The 17,105-nt window shown below is 48.0% G+C and overlaps 1 protein-coding gene, 2 long non-coding RNA genes and 1 other non-coding gene across 11 annotated transcripts in view; 1 reads left to right on the forward strand and 3 right to left on the reverse strand.

The window, feature by feature from the left end:
* The window catches only part of LOC122176518, a 45,248-nt gene extending 40,844 nt beyond the window's left edge, over positions 1-4,404 (reverse strand). For 2 of the 5 annotated variants that reach the window (XR_006177766.1, XR_006177767.1), the window contains exon 1: positions 4,181-4,389. This is a non-coding gene — a long non-coding RNA (uncharacterized LOC122176518). Of the gene's footprint in view, positions 1-4,180 lie in introns of all 5 variants that reach the window. The other 3 variants (XR_006177765.1, XR_006177763.1, XR_006177764.1) reach the window with 2 other exon arrangements.
* On the forward strand, positions 1,866-2,760 carry LOC122176520. Its single transcript, XR_006177769.1, has 3 exons — positions 1,866-1,938; positions 2,373-2,490; positions 2,624-2,760. It is a non-coding gene; the product is annotated as an uncharacterized LOC122176520 (long non-coding RNA).
* A 108-nt stretch (positions 4,405-4,512) lies between the features above and the next one.
* TRNAT-CGU lies at positions 4,513-4,584 on the reverse strand. The gene has a single exon. It is a non-coding gene; the product is annotated as a tRNA-Thr (tRNA).
* Positions 4,585-14,528: 9,944 nt separating this feature from the next.
* Positions 14,529-17,105, reverse strand: part of RAB11FIP4 (RAB11 family interacting protein 4) — a 50,094-nt gene continuing 47,517 nt past the window's right edge. For all 4 annotated transcript variants that reach the window (XM_042865162.1, XM_042865160.1, XM_042865159.1 and 1 more), the window contains one exon: positions 14,529-16,087. In XM_042865162.1, coding sequence (XP_042721096.1) covers positions 15,971-16,087 — 117 coding nt within the window. In that variant the 3' untranslated portion in view covers positions 14,529-15,970. The remainder of the gene's footprint in view (positions 16,088-17,105) is intronic.

Raw genomic sequence — 17,105 nt, forward strand, 5'->3', positions numbered from 1 at the left:
GGGACACTGTAACCCAGAACCTCCAAACACTGAGCAAGGAGGCTCAGTTTGCCTTTCCCACAGCTGCCGTAAAATAGCTTTCAAAGGAAAAAAAAAAAAAAGCTGAACAATTCCTTATTTCCTACACACTGTCATTACTTCTTTATATTACTGAATACTGCAGCACTCAATGGATTTCTATTTGCAAACACCTTCCTGCTCCTCCCGCAGAACAAATCAAGTCATTTCTGCTTCAGCCTTCGGCATGCAGACAAAAACATTTTTTATTCATCAGTGATAAAAGGCTGCAGCCATTTGACTTTAAACACAGACATGCTTCTGGGCTCTCTTCCAGGAAGTCTGTGTCACCCAGGCTTCAGATCTATATGTTTGTCTGCAGAGTCACCCTTCTGATCTGTAATTTTTCATTCTGACACAAGAAATGCCTTTTGGTCAAACTTCAGCAGTCCATTAAATTCCAGGCATAATGGAAATGGGACTCACATTGCTGTGGCCATGTGAAGATTTCCACAGTTTGGGGTTTATTTACTCAGGAGTTAACTTACTCAACCACATATTTGCCATTCAGACAACACTGCCGTGCTGTTCTCCTGCCTCACCCAAACCCACCACCATCCCCCCGTTGTTTGCTGGCAGTCCCAGCACCCAGCTGTACCTTTATGACATGCTCTCAACACTCCTTGTCTAACCTGCAGGGAAAATCTGCACAGCCCCACGTGGCACACGGTGAGCAGTTCCCCTTTGCTCCCAGCAGCACGCAGCACCCAGCTGCTCACCCTGGCACACAGCTGGCATGTGGGTTTTCTCTCCAAGCTCAGGGCTTCAACGATTGGGCCTTTTTTCTTTTCCCACTTTTTTTTTTTTTTTAATTACAAACAAACAAACAAACAACAGAGAGATGTCAGCTGTCCTGTGCAGGGATACCCAAAAAGCACAAGCACTAACAAGACGGCTCCATGCATTCCCAACTGCAGCCCCTGTGACAGCCCTGGCCGTGCACCACGAGGTGCTCACACAGCTCAGGAATGATCTCACCACTGTTTCTGAATCCAACACACAGCTTCCCCTGCGTTGCTAACGCTGCTTTTCAGTTGCTGAAGGCTGATCCCAGGGAGGACGCGACAGACACTCAGGAGAGTTGCAAAGTGCTGTAAATGTTATTATAATCCAAACAAAGAACGCGATGCTTTTAGTTCCCATTCACATCTTGCTTTCCTAAAGCCAGCATTTTCTGTCAGCCTTTCAAAAGCACACGTAATACAGAGTCAGAGAAGACCGCTGCTATGAGTGATTTGTTCTAACACTTTTAACAGGAATTTTAAAGGGGTCATGAAGGTGTCTGCACTGTGAAGGAGCCCATCAGCTCAGAAGGTCAGGAAGTTCCGTGCCTGAACACATGTAAAGATTTTCAGCAGCAACACACATTTTAAGTACCTAATAAAAACACATTACGATTAACGTAATTAAAAGGAGCCTCGTTTTAATCCTCATTTAGTGTCACGTTCAGAGGGAGACTCCTCAGTGTTTTTTTTTGTTTGTTTGTTTTTGTTTTTGTTTTTTTTTTTGAACAAAATCAAAGAGCAACTCGGATGAGAGATCCGAACGTTTTGGTTTGTATTTGGTCAGGCTTTGTGTCCAAAACAAACAAGGCTCTCCTGCCCACACCGCCCCTCAGCACAGCTACCGTCAGTGTGTAATCATCTTCATTAAAGTTCACCGACCTTCAGGACATTAAATAATACATTAAAGCCCAACTCAAATTTCTTTCCCACGTAAGAAGGAAGGGCATTTGGGAGGTGGGAGGGCAGAGATCTGCCTCAACACAGCCCTGCAGTGCCAGGAGCTCCCATAGAACACAGCAGTGCAGAGGCAGCACTGAGCAGAGCCCCAGCAGTGCTGGCGAATTGGGGCTGAGGGCGCTGCGGATGTGATGAGCAGGTACTCTTACTCAGCATTTAGGCTGGACTTTGCTCCCAAACAAGCTGATGCAAACTTGTTAGTTTGAACAGATCTCTGCTACTTTTCCTCCATTGGGGTCTGTTGTTTTTCCAGCTCTGCTAACACACAGCCAAGGCAGGCCAAGCGCAACATGTGTGTGAGGTGACAGGGACACATATGGAGCCAGCTGCTCACAGCCTGAGCTGCTGCTGCAAGAAGTTGCTCAGCTATCTGGGAACCTGCAGCCTCTGCTGCTGAGCCAGGGCTGCTGGTAGCCCCCTCCAGGAGGCTCAGCACAGCATCAGTAACACACCAGCCCAGCCCTGCCACTAAGCCAAGCAGAACTTCCCAGGGGTGACACACTCTGCCATTAAAGCTCTACCTGTTGGGATGTGTGCCTATAGTGAAGCCTCCACCTGTTCCTTTCTGTACAGATTACGATGCCCATGCACTACAGCTGCTGTCTGCGAGGAGCTGGGGAGCTTTGAAGGTGACAAAGCCAGCAGGATGCACAGAGAACCCGGCATCACTGAACAGAAGGGATCCAGGCAGGTGAGTCTATGCAGCAGGTGAGTCTGTGCAGCAGCAGAGATGCACAGCAGCAAATACTGCCAGCCCTTCCCACAGTGCCGAGCAAAGAGCTGCACTCACCTGTGAGTTACAAGCAAATATTCCTGTTCTGCAGAGACTGAAGTGAAGCAGCTGGTGAACCACCTGTGTTACAGCCACAGAGAGCAGCAGTGCCACAGCCTTACTGACACACACCCGGCTCCTTATCCTGTGCTCACAGCACACATTTGGGCAGGACTCAGCTGCTCAGATTTACTGATGGCAAACACTCCAGAGAGACTGAATATGAGCCAGCAGTGCGCTCTGGCAGCTCGAAAAGCAAATGGGATCCTGGGCTCCATCAGGAGAGGGGTGGCCAGCAGGGACAGGGAGGTGATTGTCCCTCTCTACTCGGCTCTTGTGAGGCCCCATCTGGAATACTGTGTCCAGGTGTGGAGCCCTCAGTACAAGAAAGACATTGAGATTTTGGAAAGGGTCCAGAGGAGGGCAACTAAGATGATCAGGGGGCTGGAGCACCTCCCCTATGAGGACAGGCTGAGGGAGTTGGGCTTGTTCAGCCTGGAGAAGAGAAGGCTGCGGGGTGACCTCATTGCAGCCTATCAATACCTGAAGGGAACCTACACCCAGGAGGGGAGTAAACTCTTCAAAAGGGCTGATAACAGCAGGACTAGGGGAAATGGTTTTAAGTTGAAGGAGGGAAGATTTAGATTGGATGTTAGGGGGAAGTTCTTTACTAGGAGAGTGGTTAGGCCCTGGAACGGGCTGCCCAGGGAGGTTGTGGATGCCCCGTCCTTGGACGTGTTTAAGGCCAGGTTGGACGGGGTCCTGGGCAACCTGATCTGAATGTGTACGTTTGGTGGCCCTGCTAGGCAGGGGGGTTGGAACTACATGATCCTTGGGGTCCCTTCCAACCCGGGTGATTCTGTGATTCTGTGATTCTCCTTCAAGGAGCGCCTCATTTTTGCAACTGCTTGCAACTGGAAGCAAACCCACAGAGCTCTGAAATTCTCTGCAGAAGCTGTGAGACGGGTTTTGAGTCATTGCAAACATTTTGGTTTGACATTCTGATGTGAGACGCTACAGAATTTCAAAGATAAAAAGTGCTTCAAAGCGGAAGCTTTCATCCTCAGAAGCCTGCAGCAAAGTTTTGACAGCACTGCATTTTCCTACTAAAATGCTGCCTATATTTTTGCAAGCAAGTTCTAAACTGCATTTCCTGTTTTTCTATCAAATGTACTCTGGCATGTTTTATGGTTCATTAATAACACCCTGCACTCCCCACACACCCCATGCACCCACACCTGCAGTACCTATGGAGGACAGCAGCCCCTAGCAGTCAGCATTGGGCTGAGCAGCTCCCCCTGTGCGGTGCCCCTGGAAGAGGCTGCTCAGCTCTTCCCAAAGACCTGACTGCGGAGATCCTGCAACAAAACATCTCTTTACATCCTGTGAGCCGCCTGGAAGCAGCAATAATTGAAGCGCTGCCATACAGAGCTGGCAAAAATGCCTTTTGGACGCGTGCAAAGTTCTGCACAGCTTTATGCAACAAGAACCGGGCAATTGAGCTCATTCTGGTGTAAGAGGTACAAACTGCATGGAGCCTTCCGTGGCTGCATTGCTTTATTCCTGGATTCAACCTCCTTCCACCATCCCAAGACACCAAAACCCGCACCTGGAGAGTAACGGCAAGGAGGGCTCAGTGCTTCCAAGCTCACCGCACATCACCTGCAGTCTGGCCGTGATTTACTGCACCCACACCGCTGTCCTCCAGCAAAACCTCGGACTCTGCTCGCTTCTGCCTCTCCCACGGACCGCGGCCGATTCGGACACGGACGCAAAGCCGGGCCCACCTCGCTTCGCTGCTCCTCCGCCGTCGCAGCCGGCCCGGCACACGGCACCCGCACCGCTCCGAAGCCCCGCGGCCGGGAACAAAAAGCGGCCGAAATCCCGGCCTCAGGCGGCTTCCATGCCGCAGGGCTCACCGCGAGCCGCGCTCCCTCGAGCAGGCACGGACGGGGTTCGAACCCGCGATCTTCGGTTTACGAGACCGACGCCTTACCACTTGGCCACCGCGCCTGACGGGCTAGCAGCAGCCGCGCGCAGCCAGTGGAAGGCGGCGGCCTCCCGCCCCGCGCGGAGCGACCCGGGCGGCGGCAGGGCGGGGGGGCGGGGGCGAAGGAGGGGCGGCCGAGCCGGGCGGTGCCGGAGCGAGGCGGCGCCACGGAAACGGGCGGCGGCCGCGGGAACGGCCCTCGGTCGGAGCTTCCCCGGGCCTCCGCCTTCCTCAGCTCCCCGGGTTACGGGACGCAGCCCGCTCCCCGCTCGGCTCCGCTGCTCCGCCTGAATTTTCACATTTTACATCTTCTGCTTACGCCGTCACACCACAACAGGGCAGCACCAATTTATGCAGTTATTCGTATTTCCTCCTCGGGGCTCCACGTCAGGACTTCTGGCTGAGACTCGGCTGCAGCCGGGCAGTGCCAGCGCTCAGCCCCGCAGCACCCCGCGAACCGCCCGGCCCCCCGCCGGCACAGCGCCCGGACGGAGTCGCTCCCCGCTCCCCGCTCCGCTGCCCCGGCCCGGCCCGCTCCCCGCCGAAGCGCTGAATACAATTCCGGCTGCGTTTTGGCAGCCTGCGTTACAGCACAACGGGGAGAGAGCGCAGGCAGGCGGTGCTGAAGTCGGCCCTCGTGCGGTGCCGCATCCCTGCTACCTGCCCCTCTTTCTGTTTGGAAGTCTGAGCTGTGATTTATAAGCCCTGTGTTAGGTGCTGTGGCACCATTAATCACCCACCTGCTTCATACAGGTCTGTTAGCTAATGCACAGAGGTCTGAGTGCGATGAAATAGGGGTGTAAGCATGCCTAAGCATGCCTCCCGTCACAGTACTTATGTATCAATGCTACAAAGTTACCATTAACCCAAATTCTTAATCATCATACAGCTAGGACAACAGTCAACGCACTCTTCATGCGTTCCAGCCCCTTTCCTGCCTCCCAAAAGCAGCTGGCTCCAAGAGCACAACTGCTGCTGAGCTATGCAAGCAGAGTCCCTGCTACAGCGTGTAGGTCAAGAGAGATTCAGAAGGGAGCAACACATCCCAGAACCCCATCCTCCAGACATGGCTTTGAGACTCGTACGTTGAATGCTTATCTGCCAGGATGAGATCAGTGCTCAATGCCAGGCCGGTGCGCTCCCTTGATGCACACACAAGATGGATTTTCTGTCTGCAAAGGCTCTCCTTGCCCCCACCCAAAGTTCCAGGAGTCAGAACTCCTCCAATCTAATTCCTGCTCTGCTACTGCCCCACTGAACCTCTGCCTGGTTTCAGGACTCCTTTCCTTTCTCCCTTTCCCCAGAAGATAAGAGCAGGGGTAACCATCACCACGGGGAGCTCGGGCATCTCAGTCCTGTTTGCACGACGATGCGGGGCTCTGAGCACAGAATGGCACCACTTGTTACAGCTGTTCCAGGCTGTGTGACACAGTGCTGACGTGCACCTCTCCTCCCAGCACCAGCTGGTCCATTTTTCCAGCCTTCCATTTTCCATCTTCTTTGTGAGCCAGTGTGTAAATGGACTGAAGCAGGTCAGTAGTGCAGCACATCAGCTGGAGCTGCTCTTGAGATTTTGGGGCATAACTGCTGCCTTGGTGCAGCAGTTTAACATACACAGAGGGGCATTGGTAAGGCCTGCTGTTACAAATCTGAATACCCAACACCTCACTGCCATAAGGAATGTGGAAAAGGGAAAGGCCGAGAGGTCAGGGGTTGCACTGTGGGTGCCCTCTGTTCAGTGCCTTTACTGCCGGGAGCAGCTGCCAGCCAACGGCAGGCAGGCAGATACTGGGCAGTACAGACAGAGGCTGCAGGAACCATCAGCTGCACAGCAAAGTGCTGTGATTGCTGAGGAGGACCGAGCCGCATGGTAAAGGAGGCTAATTACTGTGCTCCTTTTATACAGTAACATAAAAGTAGCCTCTGGACTCCGTCGCTACAATAAATAAGCTCAGATTCAGAAAGGAGAATATGCATCACTAACAAACATTCCCCTTCTTCCCTCTCCCTTAGAGAGCTCACCACAGCCTCAGCGTTAAACTACGCACCTCAAGAACAGATCTCTGCGTAGCACCAGCATCGGGGGGCTGCGGGTAACCCTCCCATGGGCACGGCTGAGCCCCCAGAGGGGGAGCGCGGTTCCTCGTCAGGAAAACCGTAATCCCGTGGAAGCGCCGTGCAGCGGCGGTGTGAGCACGCAGTATGGGCACACAGCGGTGGGACGGGCACACAGTATATATGGGCACACAGGCAGAGTGGGGTAGCACTGAGGGGCAGCACGCGGCCGCTCGGCACAGAACCTTCCAGAACTCCACGCTGCATTTCCACAGCCGGACCCACGTTTCTTTTTTCTTTACTCCAGCCATTAAAGCAAAACCTGGAGAAGAGGCTCAAAATAGAAAAAAAGTTACAAAATAAAGATAAAACTTTACCTCAGCGTTCTGGTCCGGAGGATGCGGCGGGCAGCGGTGAGCCGTCCCCGTTACACGAGGGAGGACAAGCGAGGTCCTATGACGGGTCCGGCTCCAAGCCGAGGCCCCGCCTCCCGCAGCCCCCCCCCCCCAGCTCCCGGGCTGCTGGAAGCGTCGCTCTGCAAGCGCGGCCCCGCGGAGCTCAGACGGATCCCCCGTAGAGCCGCAGGTGCCGCTCAGCAATTAGTTAATTGCAGCTGGCCGCGGGCCTGCCAACAGCTCGCAGCTGGAGCTCGATTTGCTCGCAGCGCTGCACGAGGAGCCGCACAGCCGCGTGCCGGCATCGCATCGCCGCGCGATGCCTTCAAACCGTGCGGGAAAGGAGGGAGTCGGGCTGCAAACTGTTGCCGTGTGCTGTACGTCACAGCGAGGGGAAAGGATTCACGGGAGCGAAGACAGCTTTATTGTCCCCGTACGGAGAAGACTGTAATGGCAGGGTGCGACAGGACTGACATGGCTTCACGGGTGGTGGAAATTACAGAATGAAGTTGCAAATAATTGTATGTTGCTTTTGTTGGCTGCTTTTTTTTTTTTTTTTCCTGTAGCAATGAAGCGAATGGACTTTGCTCAGTTTCCAACCAAGCCACCCTTGAAGCCAAAAATAAAACCACCTCCTTGCTTCCAAGGCAGCTTCATGGGCTGAGAGGTGGATGCCAGATTCAGTTTAAAGATTTCAGCTCTCTGAGGAGGGAACGTTGCATTTTATAGATTAAAACTTTGGGCTCTGGAGCTTTTAGTAGGTGCTGCTTTTTGTACGCCTCGCCATTTCTTATCTCACCGTATCCGCGGTGCTTATCGGTGCTCCGTGAGACACGAGAGGGAACAATTCAAGCATCTGACCAGGCGAGGGGGTCAGCACTCAATGAACGCAGCCACGTTTTGCTGTGCTACAAACCCAAGAGTTTTCCCTGCAGCTGCTAAGTGTGAAAAGCAAGGCGCTCCATTCCTCAGGTCTGCAGGAGGTGCTTAAGGCACACTTTGCCATCTGGGTAAGAAATTCTGCCCCCCTTACCTTCGTACTTTTCATGCACTTTTAGCCTTGCAGACCCAGGGTCCTTCCTTAGGAAAAGAGGCCACAGAAGGCAGGAGGGAAGAGAAATAGAAATCCAATGAGTTTTACCCTAAGAAGGAGGACCTATAAATGGGCACTGCTGTCCTTTTTGATTCCAATAGTCAAAGTAAATCACTCACCCATTTCCACAAAAATAACCCCAGGACTGAAATAAACCTAAAATGGGCAACGCGTTCAAAGGAGGTTTTTGTCTGAAGTCCATTTCAAGTACAGATGGAAACAAATAGTCTCTGATGTGCATAAAAACTACGACCACTGAGGCAGGACCTTAACGCACAGCTGGGTGTTTTATTTCCAATTAACCAAAACTAACAAGCAGATAAAATTGGTCTCGTAGTGACACCAGAACAGATCCAGGGAGTGTGTGAGATACTGCCATAAAGAGACCAGCCACCTGACAGCACACTGCTAAAACAAGACAAAGAACTGCTGATTAAATTACATTTCATTTGCTAAGGAATTCTGAACATGACCTAGTGCTTCTAAAAAAACCTGTATAAAATGAGTATTTTTTACATCTCAGGCACATGAATACAAATCTGAGCTATTTTATATATACAGACATTTACATTACATGAAAATCTGAGATGAAGATCAAATGAAAAAAAAAAAGCTTTTATAAAAAGTACCCAAAACAGCAGACGAAATGTGAAAATACAATGCATTCTCACAACAGAGAAGTAAAAGGCACGAATACTAAAATGTATAACCATGCAAAAATGTAAGTACAACCTGTGCAACAAAGCAAAACAAACGGCTCCCACAAGTGGTTTTACAGTAATTCTCAGAATATCACAGTATTGAAACATACTGTAAGTGCAACATTTACTGTCCCGTAGCACAGTGAAGTGTTCACACCATACCAAATTCTCCCTTCCAATCTCCCTTCTCCAAAGCCAGAATGATTTAGCTAAGGATAAAGCGTTAAATCAAATGGAGCTGACGTTGGGTGGTGTAAGGTGGAGGAGTAACTGCAGCCCTTCTGCATCCACTACTTACTGTGTATGGAATGTGCACCGACCAGAGCAACCCCTGCCCCTGGCCAGGGCACAGCGGGCTTTGCAGAGGTTTGCCAGGGTGAATTTCACTCTGCTGAGAGCAGCGATGTGAAAGCTCCAATGTCACAGTTGCACCACTAACAACACCTACATAAGAAACAAACACAGATCCTAGGGGTAGGTAGCCAAAATATACCAAGGAAGTCCGTGGATATTAATGCTTTCCTCACTAGGCTAAAGTTTAAGTTAAAAAATATTCTCTCCCTAGTTACATGTTTCAGTGTGTACTGCTCTCACAGTTGAAAAAATAAAATAAAATAAAATTCAAGACCGAAGCCAATAAACCAAAGGAAAAAAAAAGAAAAAGAAAAATGCATAAGGAAGGCAATGTAACACTGTCACAAACTGCCTGCACTCACCCAACCTGCTGAATGGGCAGCATTATCCGTAAGTTATGCTTGCTAGGCTAAGCCAGTAGGTTTGTGCCTGCAAACAGAGTGTACAATTACAGCATGCCACTGGATAGCTATTCAGAATTGAGGTAAAGCTTACAGGGATCCCCAGTGCTGTCTGTCCAGGACGGAGTTCAGCCTCACAGTGAGACTGAGGTGGCATTTCCCTCAGCCTCAGCAGTGGCTGCTCCTTGGCATGCTGCAAACACAGCAGGAACAGCTTGCTTCGTCCTCCCCTGCAAATAAGGGCAGAGCCCTTGGCTCTGCAGACAACCTGTCACACTGAAGGGGTGCAAGCACGAGGAGCACATGAACAAAGCCCACCCTCAAGGAGCTCCAGCCAGCCTGAAAGAGCCTTTCCTGAGAGCATCAATTCAGCATTAGGTGCCCTCCCAGACAGATCACCACTGACGTGCACGAATCACGGATAACTGAGCTGGTCTGTGCAAAGCACTCATCCATATTTTAACCCTCAGCAAACCTCAACTTTGTCCTTCAGTGTTCAACCAGCAACTGCTGTTTTTTTGATACAGAAGACTGAATGACCACAAATGAGATCTCAGATGGAAAAAAAAAAATGAAACATTTCTCAGTGCTAAGGGGAGCCACGAGAGGTTCCTCTGTGGGAGCCATCAGTTCTTCCTTTTTCATTTCATTTTTTTCCCCAAGCACAACAGAACTCTTCCCTTCTCTCTTTTTTCTTCCTTTAGTGGTTATAGAAAACAAAGGGTGAGAGGCAGTAGGTGAGAATTTTCTCTAAATCTTTTTAAAAGGACAACAAGTTACTCATGATGGGGATTTCACACCTCTTCTAGTCACTATATAATAAAAAAAACCCTAATAAATATAATCCACAGCTCAAGTTCCGCATTATTGTGTGCTAACACACAAGCCTTTGGTTAAATTACTGAAAGATTTTGTTTGTAGTGCTCAGCTGAACCAACACTGTCTCTTAAAACAGAGAATAACCACAGAAGCCCCAGCGAAGCCTCCCTCTGTGCAGAACAGAACCCTTGCAAGGATTATAGGATTCCAGCCAACGTATGTGCAAAGCTTCAATAAATGAGAAGAAACTCACACACACTCCACACTTCAATGGCAAACTGCCCTGGGATCAATATTTTGGATTGAGAAATACTGAGAAAACAATCCCAAGGTGCTGCCAAGGAACAACGTGCCAGCAGCTGCTGAACGTTTCCTTTCCTTCAAGATCAGCTGTTGGCTACGTAAGCAGTCCTGCTTTCTTGAATATGTTCCTTGAGTAACAAACGACCTAGCAAGACTATGAAGATTACTGCTTATGCCAGAACCAATGCAGTTACTGCTTTTCACTGAAATCAACATAAGCCACCGATCCGGCAAGTGTCAGATCAGCTGCTGCTTCCTTCCTTCCTTGGAAAACGCCCCACACCATGCAGTATGTGAGAAAAAAACACTGTCCATCCACTGCCACTAAAAAGAAGTATTTACTTGTAAATTCTAGTTCTTAGACCCATCACATGCCGTTAGCATCATGACCTGGAGACTGCTGCACAGCGACTGCTGCAGGCCACGGTCGAGGTTTACACACACCTTCAATTCCTAAACAGATTAGGCAGTCTAAATACAGCAGGCCAAGATCCCTTCTGGAGAGTAGAACAGAGCCTTGCTGCAGTCAGACAGCAAGGTGTCTGCTGATATACCCATTAATTAGTGACACTGCACTCAAATGCCTACAGAGCTGGCTGGGAAACATCTGAATTTCTCCCAGGACCATAAAAGGAAAGTTTTGGCAGCAAAACTGTATGGATTTTTTTGAGACTTGCTACAAATCTGTGTATTAAAGACTCTTAGAAACAGATTGGATGGCCACGGTTTGTCACTGTCACATTTCAAAACACAGCGAACAACTTGAGTCTTTATTACAAGTTACTAAAAAAGCTGAAAAATGCTCTGCTGTCAATCTAGTTTTAAGTCAGCACCACGCTCTGAAACCAGAAGCTGAAGGCTGGCATTTGGAGTGAAGCAGCCAATATCAGCAAACCTTGAAAGACCACATTTCAGGAACTCCTAAGTGCAACTTTTGGAAGAGGTATTTTTCCACAGCACCTGTGAGTGTGATCAGCCTGGCCAAGGACTGATGCTAGCCAGGAGCGACTCGTTTTCTTTTTTCCACCACACAAAAACACCTGCAGTGGTTTGCAATTAGTTTGATCAGAATATCGTTTAGCTTTTCAGATCCTACAGTATAAGGAGCTAAAGAGCAGATCAAGAGATAGTACCTTGGATTGTGTTTGCATCCCTGAGGGTTAAATGAGAAGCGTGATTTTAACACAAGAACATTTACTGCATTTGAGTATTGCTAGAATGAGATTATACCTTATTTCTGTTTGAAGTATTGACTGAAATATACATACTCTGGAAAACTGGTACCCAATTACTCTCCCCACTGTTCCAGTGACCCACCAAAGATGATCTTACTGCCAAGTTACCTTTATGTCATAAAACGTGATGACTGATTTTGCAGGATAGAAGGTTTCTTCCAGGTTTGTTCTAGTGCCTGTAGTTACTGGGGAGCTGCAATCAGACAGCTTAAAGATGCAATTGCCATCTAATTATTTTTAGAGGTGGATACCATAGAGGAAAGCGTATCTGTCAAAGGAATGGATCTCCCACCTCCAACTCACATCACCTGTAAAACACAGTAAGGGTCTGCATATGTATTTGAGAGCTAATTGAAAGCAGTACCACGCCAACAGCCCCACACGTATGGAATTGAAACTTCTTTGCAATACAACAAAGCTACAAACAGCACCAACGTGGTGGTAAGAAAACTCTTCAAATGCCAACACCGTGGAGCAAGGAATGAACACCTTTTAAATTCTAAAGCCAGTGGGTGCAGAGCTAAACGAGAAGTCCTGCAAATCTGTAGGAAATTCACTGCTGTGCACCCTCAGCTAGCGTGCCATTTCCAGGATTGCAGCCACTCAGTGGTGAGTTACTATCAGTAACTATTAACTTCTTACATATTTACCTGCACAGAATCTTGCATATTCCCACATTCATTTCTTCCACTCGTGTCCTTCAGCTCTGCAGGTTCAGTGAAGCCAGCTGTGCGCATTGCTTCCCAAGTGCTCAGCACAGTTTTCTGCAAACTAGTCTTAGTCCTCAACATTTGCTGATGTTCTACCCTAACAAGAATGGGCTTTAAGTTATTAAAATTTTAAAATTGAGTCCAGTTTACTTCAAAATATTCAGGAGAAAAACATTCAGTCACCAGTCTGACCTGCAACAGCTTCACTTACACGTAAATCCAGAGCAGGAGAGAGGGACAGAAGTGTAACTTACCAAGGAAAAGCCCCATCAGCAGGGCTGCTGGCTCACCCAGCCCTGCACGACACAGGACGTTAGCAACAGCCACCCAACAACTGAAACAGTTCTCAGTGGCCTACAAAAAGAGCAAAGTCCTTGGCACAATTCACTAACAGCACCACGCAGATGGAGACATCATCACTGCATCACAGGTGAGGAGTCCTCCTGGCAGGTATCTGTAGGTAGCACCAAGCTGGTTTGACTGTTTCTCTCCTACCTGCTGGGTGGCACATCCAGAAGCAGCAGTGGTGGAACAGGGCGTACTGAGGGGCGATCCACCCGTTTCTCCACAAACAGAAGCTGCTGCAATTTAGCACAGAGCAATTTACACCATTCCCAGCTGGTAGAGGGACAGTCTTTAAATCCCTTCCTTCAGATTACCCTGTGGCCTCAGGAATCCAGCCCTGAGACATCACTGTTTGATCAAGACTGTAACATTTCTCCCAGCGCACTGAAGTCCCACTGACTTCTTCGCTTCTGGGATGCTGCATCCCATCATTATTCCTCTGGTCCCTCTGGCTTTCCAGTTACTTTACACCTGCCTATTGCAGATACATAGAAACAAATTGTTTTTATTTTCTTGCCTTCAAGACAGCCTAATTTCAGTACCTCCCCCCCTCCCCTTCCCAACACTCCAGTAACACGTCACTGAAGGCAAGAGCACAAAAACTACAGAAAAATATATATATATTTACACCCATAACTGAATACAGATATGTATTCGACTTGAGGAAGAATATATCACACACACACACCAAGATACAGCAAGAGAATACTAGGGGCAAGGCTGCCAACAGCAAGATATACACAGAAAAGCACAGTCACTGCTACTGTCACATTCTCCTGGGGAGTGCATTCAATAGAGTGAACAGCTCTGGGCAGTGGGAAGAGCCACATCACTATGAGGAAGGGCCTATTTTCTGTGCCAGTTGGCATCAATCAAAAAGAATTTTGAAGTGTAAAATTTTTAGTTAAAAAAAAAAAAATGCACAGAATAAAAATCTTCTAAGCATTCAATTATCAGACAATGCCATAAGCTTCTTCTATATAAGCTACATCATTAATTAAAAAGGTCCTAGCACTACATCACAGAGATCCAGCCAAGGAAAACACAGGCACACATTGAAGTCCATCTCTACTTAAGGCAGCAGCTGAGCACACACTCAATTTTAAAGCTTTATGTCCTGTCCCACTGACTTCTATGAGCAGTCACAGCATGCATTTAAAGTTAAGCACTCATACAACTGCTCACGTAAGCCAGAATGCATTCCCTGTTCAGAGCTTCAGACAAGCACGTGTGTACTCAGCCTGGGTTGACAACTTATGCAAGACCAAGCTCTTCTATTTTTTACTGCCCTAGAAGTAAAAGCCACTTCACATGAGGCTTCCCCTATCACCATGACAGGACCCAGATGGCCCTTCCCACAGCTTGTCCACAAAATGCCACTCTCCAAGCAATGCAGTGTCTGATGGTGAGAAAACAACACGTATTTTATTACTATTATTCTTTTAGAACTGAAATATGCTCCTTCTGTGAAACATTTAAAATTACGAAGATACGGGATTGCAGAATCCATTTGAATGGCCCACGTGCTGCAGGAGGACTCGAGAAGGACAGGCTCAAATGAACCAAATGAGGTTGAGCAAAGCCAAGCACAAGGTGCTGCGCCTCGGCCAGAGCAACCCCAGATGTGAGCACAGACTGTGAGAACAACTCATTGACAGCAGCCCTGTAGAGAAGAACTTGGGGGGATCCTGATGGACAAAAACTGTGTGTTGGGCCAGCAAGGTGAGGGAGGTGATTGTCCCCCTCTGCTCTGCCCTCGAGGCCCCACCTGGCATATGGTGACCAGCACAAGATGTGCTGCTGTTAAGAGTGGGTCCAGAGAAGGCCACGGAGATGCAAGGGCTGAATCACCTCCTAGGAAGGAACACCAAAGGAACTGGGCTTGTGCGGCCTGGAGAAGGTTCCAGGGAAACCTCACTTCAGCCTTTAGTACTGGAAAAGAGCTTATAAACAAGAGGGAGATCCATTTTTACACAATCTGATAATAACAGGACAAAGAGAATGGGTTTGAAAAGCAGGGGAGAGAGATTCCAGTCAGCTGTTCAGAGGAAATTCTTTACCTAGAGGGTGGAGAGGCAGAACAGGCCTGCCTTGAGAAGTTATGGATGCCCCATCTCTGGATGCATTCAAGGCCAGGCTGGCCTGATCCAGTAGGTGGCAATCCTGCCTAGAGTAGGTGGCATGATCCATACAACCTTTAAAGTCCTTTCTGGCCCACGCCATTCTACAATGAACCCCTGAAAATAGGGGAATAGAGTTGAAGAGATTCCTAGCCTCAGTGCTACAGGAACCCTGGCATAAAATATACACATGTGCACACACACACTCACACACAAAAGAGTGGGTTGGCTCAAAGCATCCCAAAGCAGTGATCTTCTATAGAAAGCACTTGGTGCTGACAGTGGCAAACAGATGGATAGTGATTTTACAGATAGCAAACATTCAGCCATTTCTTCCACTTCTCTTTTTACTTTGTCTCTTTTCTTTTCCACAAATGTTCTTTTCCTGGGTGTTTCTTAAGTAATAAAGCTCAATTGAATAGGAAATGACACAGTCAGCACCAGTTAGGGACTGAACCTGGGTATAATATTTGCTTTGTGATACCCAAATTCCAGGAAGAACAAAAGAACAAATCTTGCTCCTAAAGTTAGGGTCACATCCATATGTTTCCACTGTCTTTCTTCCACCTTTACAACTAGAGGTAGAGTCATTTTGTCCAGTATCTAAAACAGCATAATCCAGTTATATTGTTATTACATTAATATACAGTATCTATCTTGACACAGGTATTGAAAGTGCAAGGAAGTCTAACCAAGCCAATTCAGTGACAAATAACAGTGTACCAAATGTCATATAAACACACCCGCGCACCCACACTCACATGTAGTGTATATATATATATATTTATAGGCTAATTTACAGTATCAGAGTGTTGTTTAGATCCAGTGGCATGTGCAGAAATATAGGGCAGTTGCTGCTTTTCTTTTCTGTATTCACTTCAATTCTTTATTTCCAAGATGGATGGGTTGTGATCTAGGATTGCCAGAATGATCTTGTCCATATACTGTCGCAATCTGTAATTGATCTCTTCCTGTTCTTTAAGGGCTTCCATGAGCTGAAACACAACATTTCAGATTTACTCTTGCAGAACATTTAACCAAACAGCACGAACTCATATTGAGGTAAGAGACAATCACCTGCCAAGATCACCAATTACCTCATGCTGTATTCGACCCCAGCCTCCTCTCTTTATCTGTTAGAAACGATCTGCATGTTAAAGATCTTTATTATTTAGGAAGGTGGTGAATGGTCACCATCAGGAATCTTTTGGCAGGTCATATGAAATAGAAATTCCACATCTAACCCAGCAATCCTGCACCCACACCTTGGATGAACTTCCTCATCTCAGTGGAAGAACTTCATGGCGCCCAATTTCTACAAAGCTCTTTAGATTTCAGTAGATTTGCACGCAAGCCTGCTGAACAGAACACTGGTACATACTGGGAACAGTACAGATATTCCCTCTGTATCACATGCATATTCTCTTAAAAAAACAACAATAAACACCCTAGCTGTGTATACTCAAGAAAAATCCACGGGATGTTTTATGTCCTGCATTCAAAACGTGCTGTTGTCCACTAAACTTCTGAGCTGTGAAAAAAACCCTTTAATCCCTCCAAAGATGAAGACAGATCGCTTTGTTGCCAAAGTTGCCCAGACGTGTCAAAGCCCCACATCCTCCTAAAGCTGATGTGATTTGAGTGTCCATTTCCATAAGCCTTCAGGGAAGTCTCACCCTCAACCTGCAGCCTCTTACCTTCATTTCAATTATATAGGAAAAAGAGAAAAATGAGAAAGATTAACACTGGTCTGTGAGGTTTACTACAGCTGCAAGGCATGCTGCTCCTCTATAGGGTGGTGCTGGGCATTCTCTGCATGAGCCAAAGACAGGAAATTCCAAAGGAAAAATAAAGATCCGTCTCAACAACAGCAAAAACCCCAATTTGCTTCCATTCAAATAGAGTTCTACAATTAAACAGCCTTTCGTCACACTGCTTTTGTTCAGCAAGACATTTGAGTACATAACTCACTACAAGAGACTGTCCAGGGACTAACAGGGCCATTCAGGTACA

The sequence above is a fragment of the Lagopus leucura genome, unplaced genomic scaffold (genome assembly GCF_019238085.1).
Source record: "Lagopus leucura isolate 7727_CA_CO unplaced genomic scaffold, USGS_WTPT01 Super-Scaffold_797, whole genome shotgun sequence".
In the NCBI taxonomy this organism is placed as follows: Eukaryota; Metazoa; Chordata; class Aves; order Galliformes; family Phasianidae; genus Lagopus; species Lagopus leucura.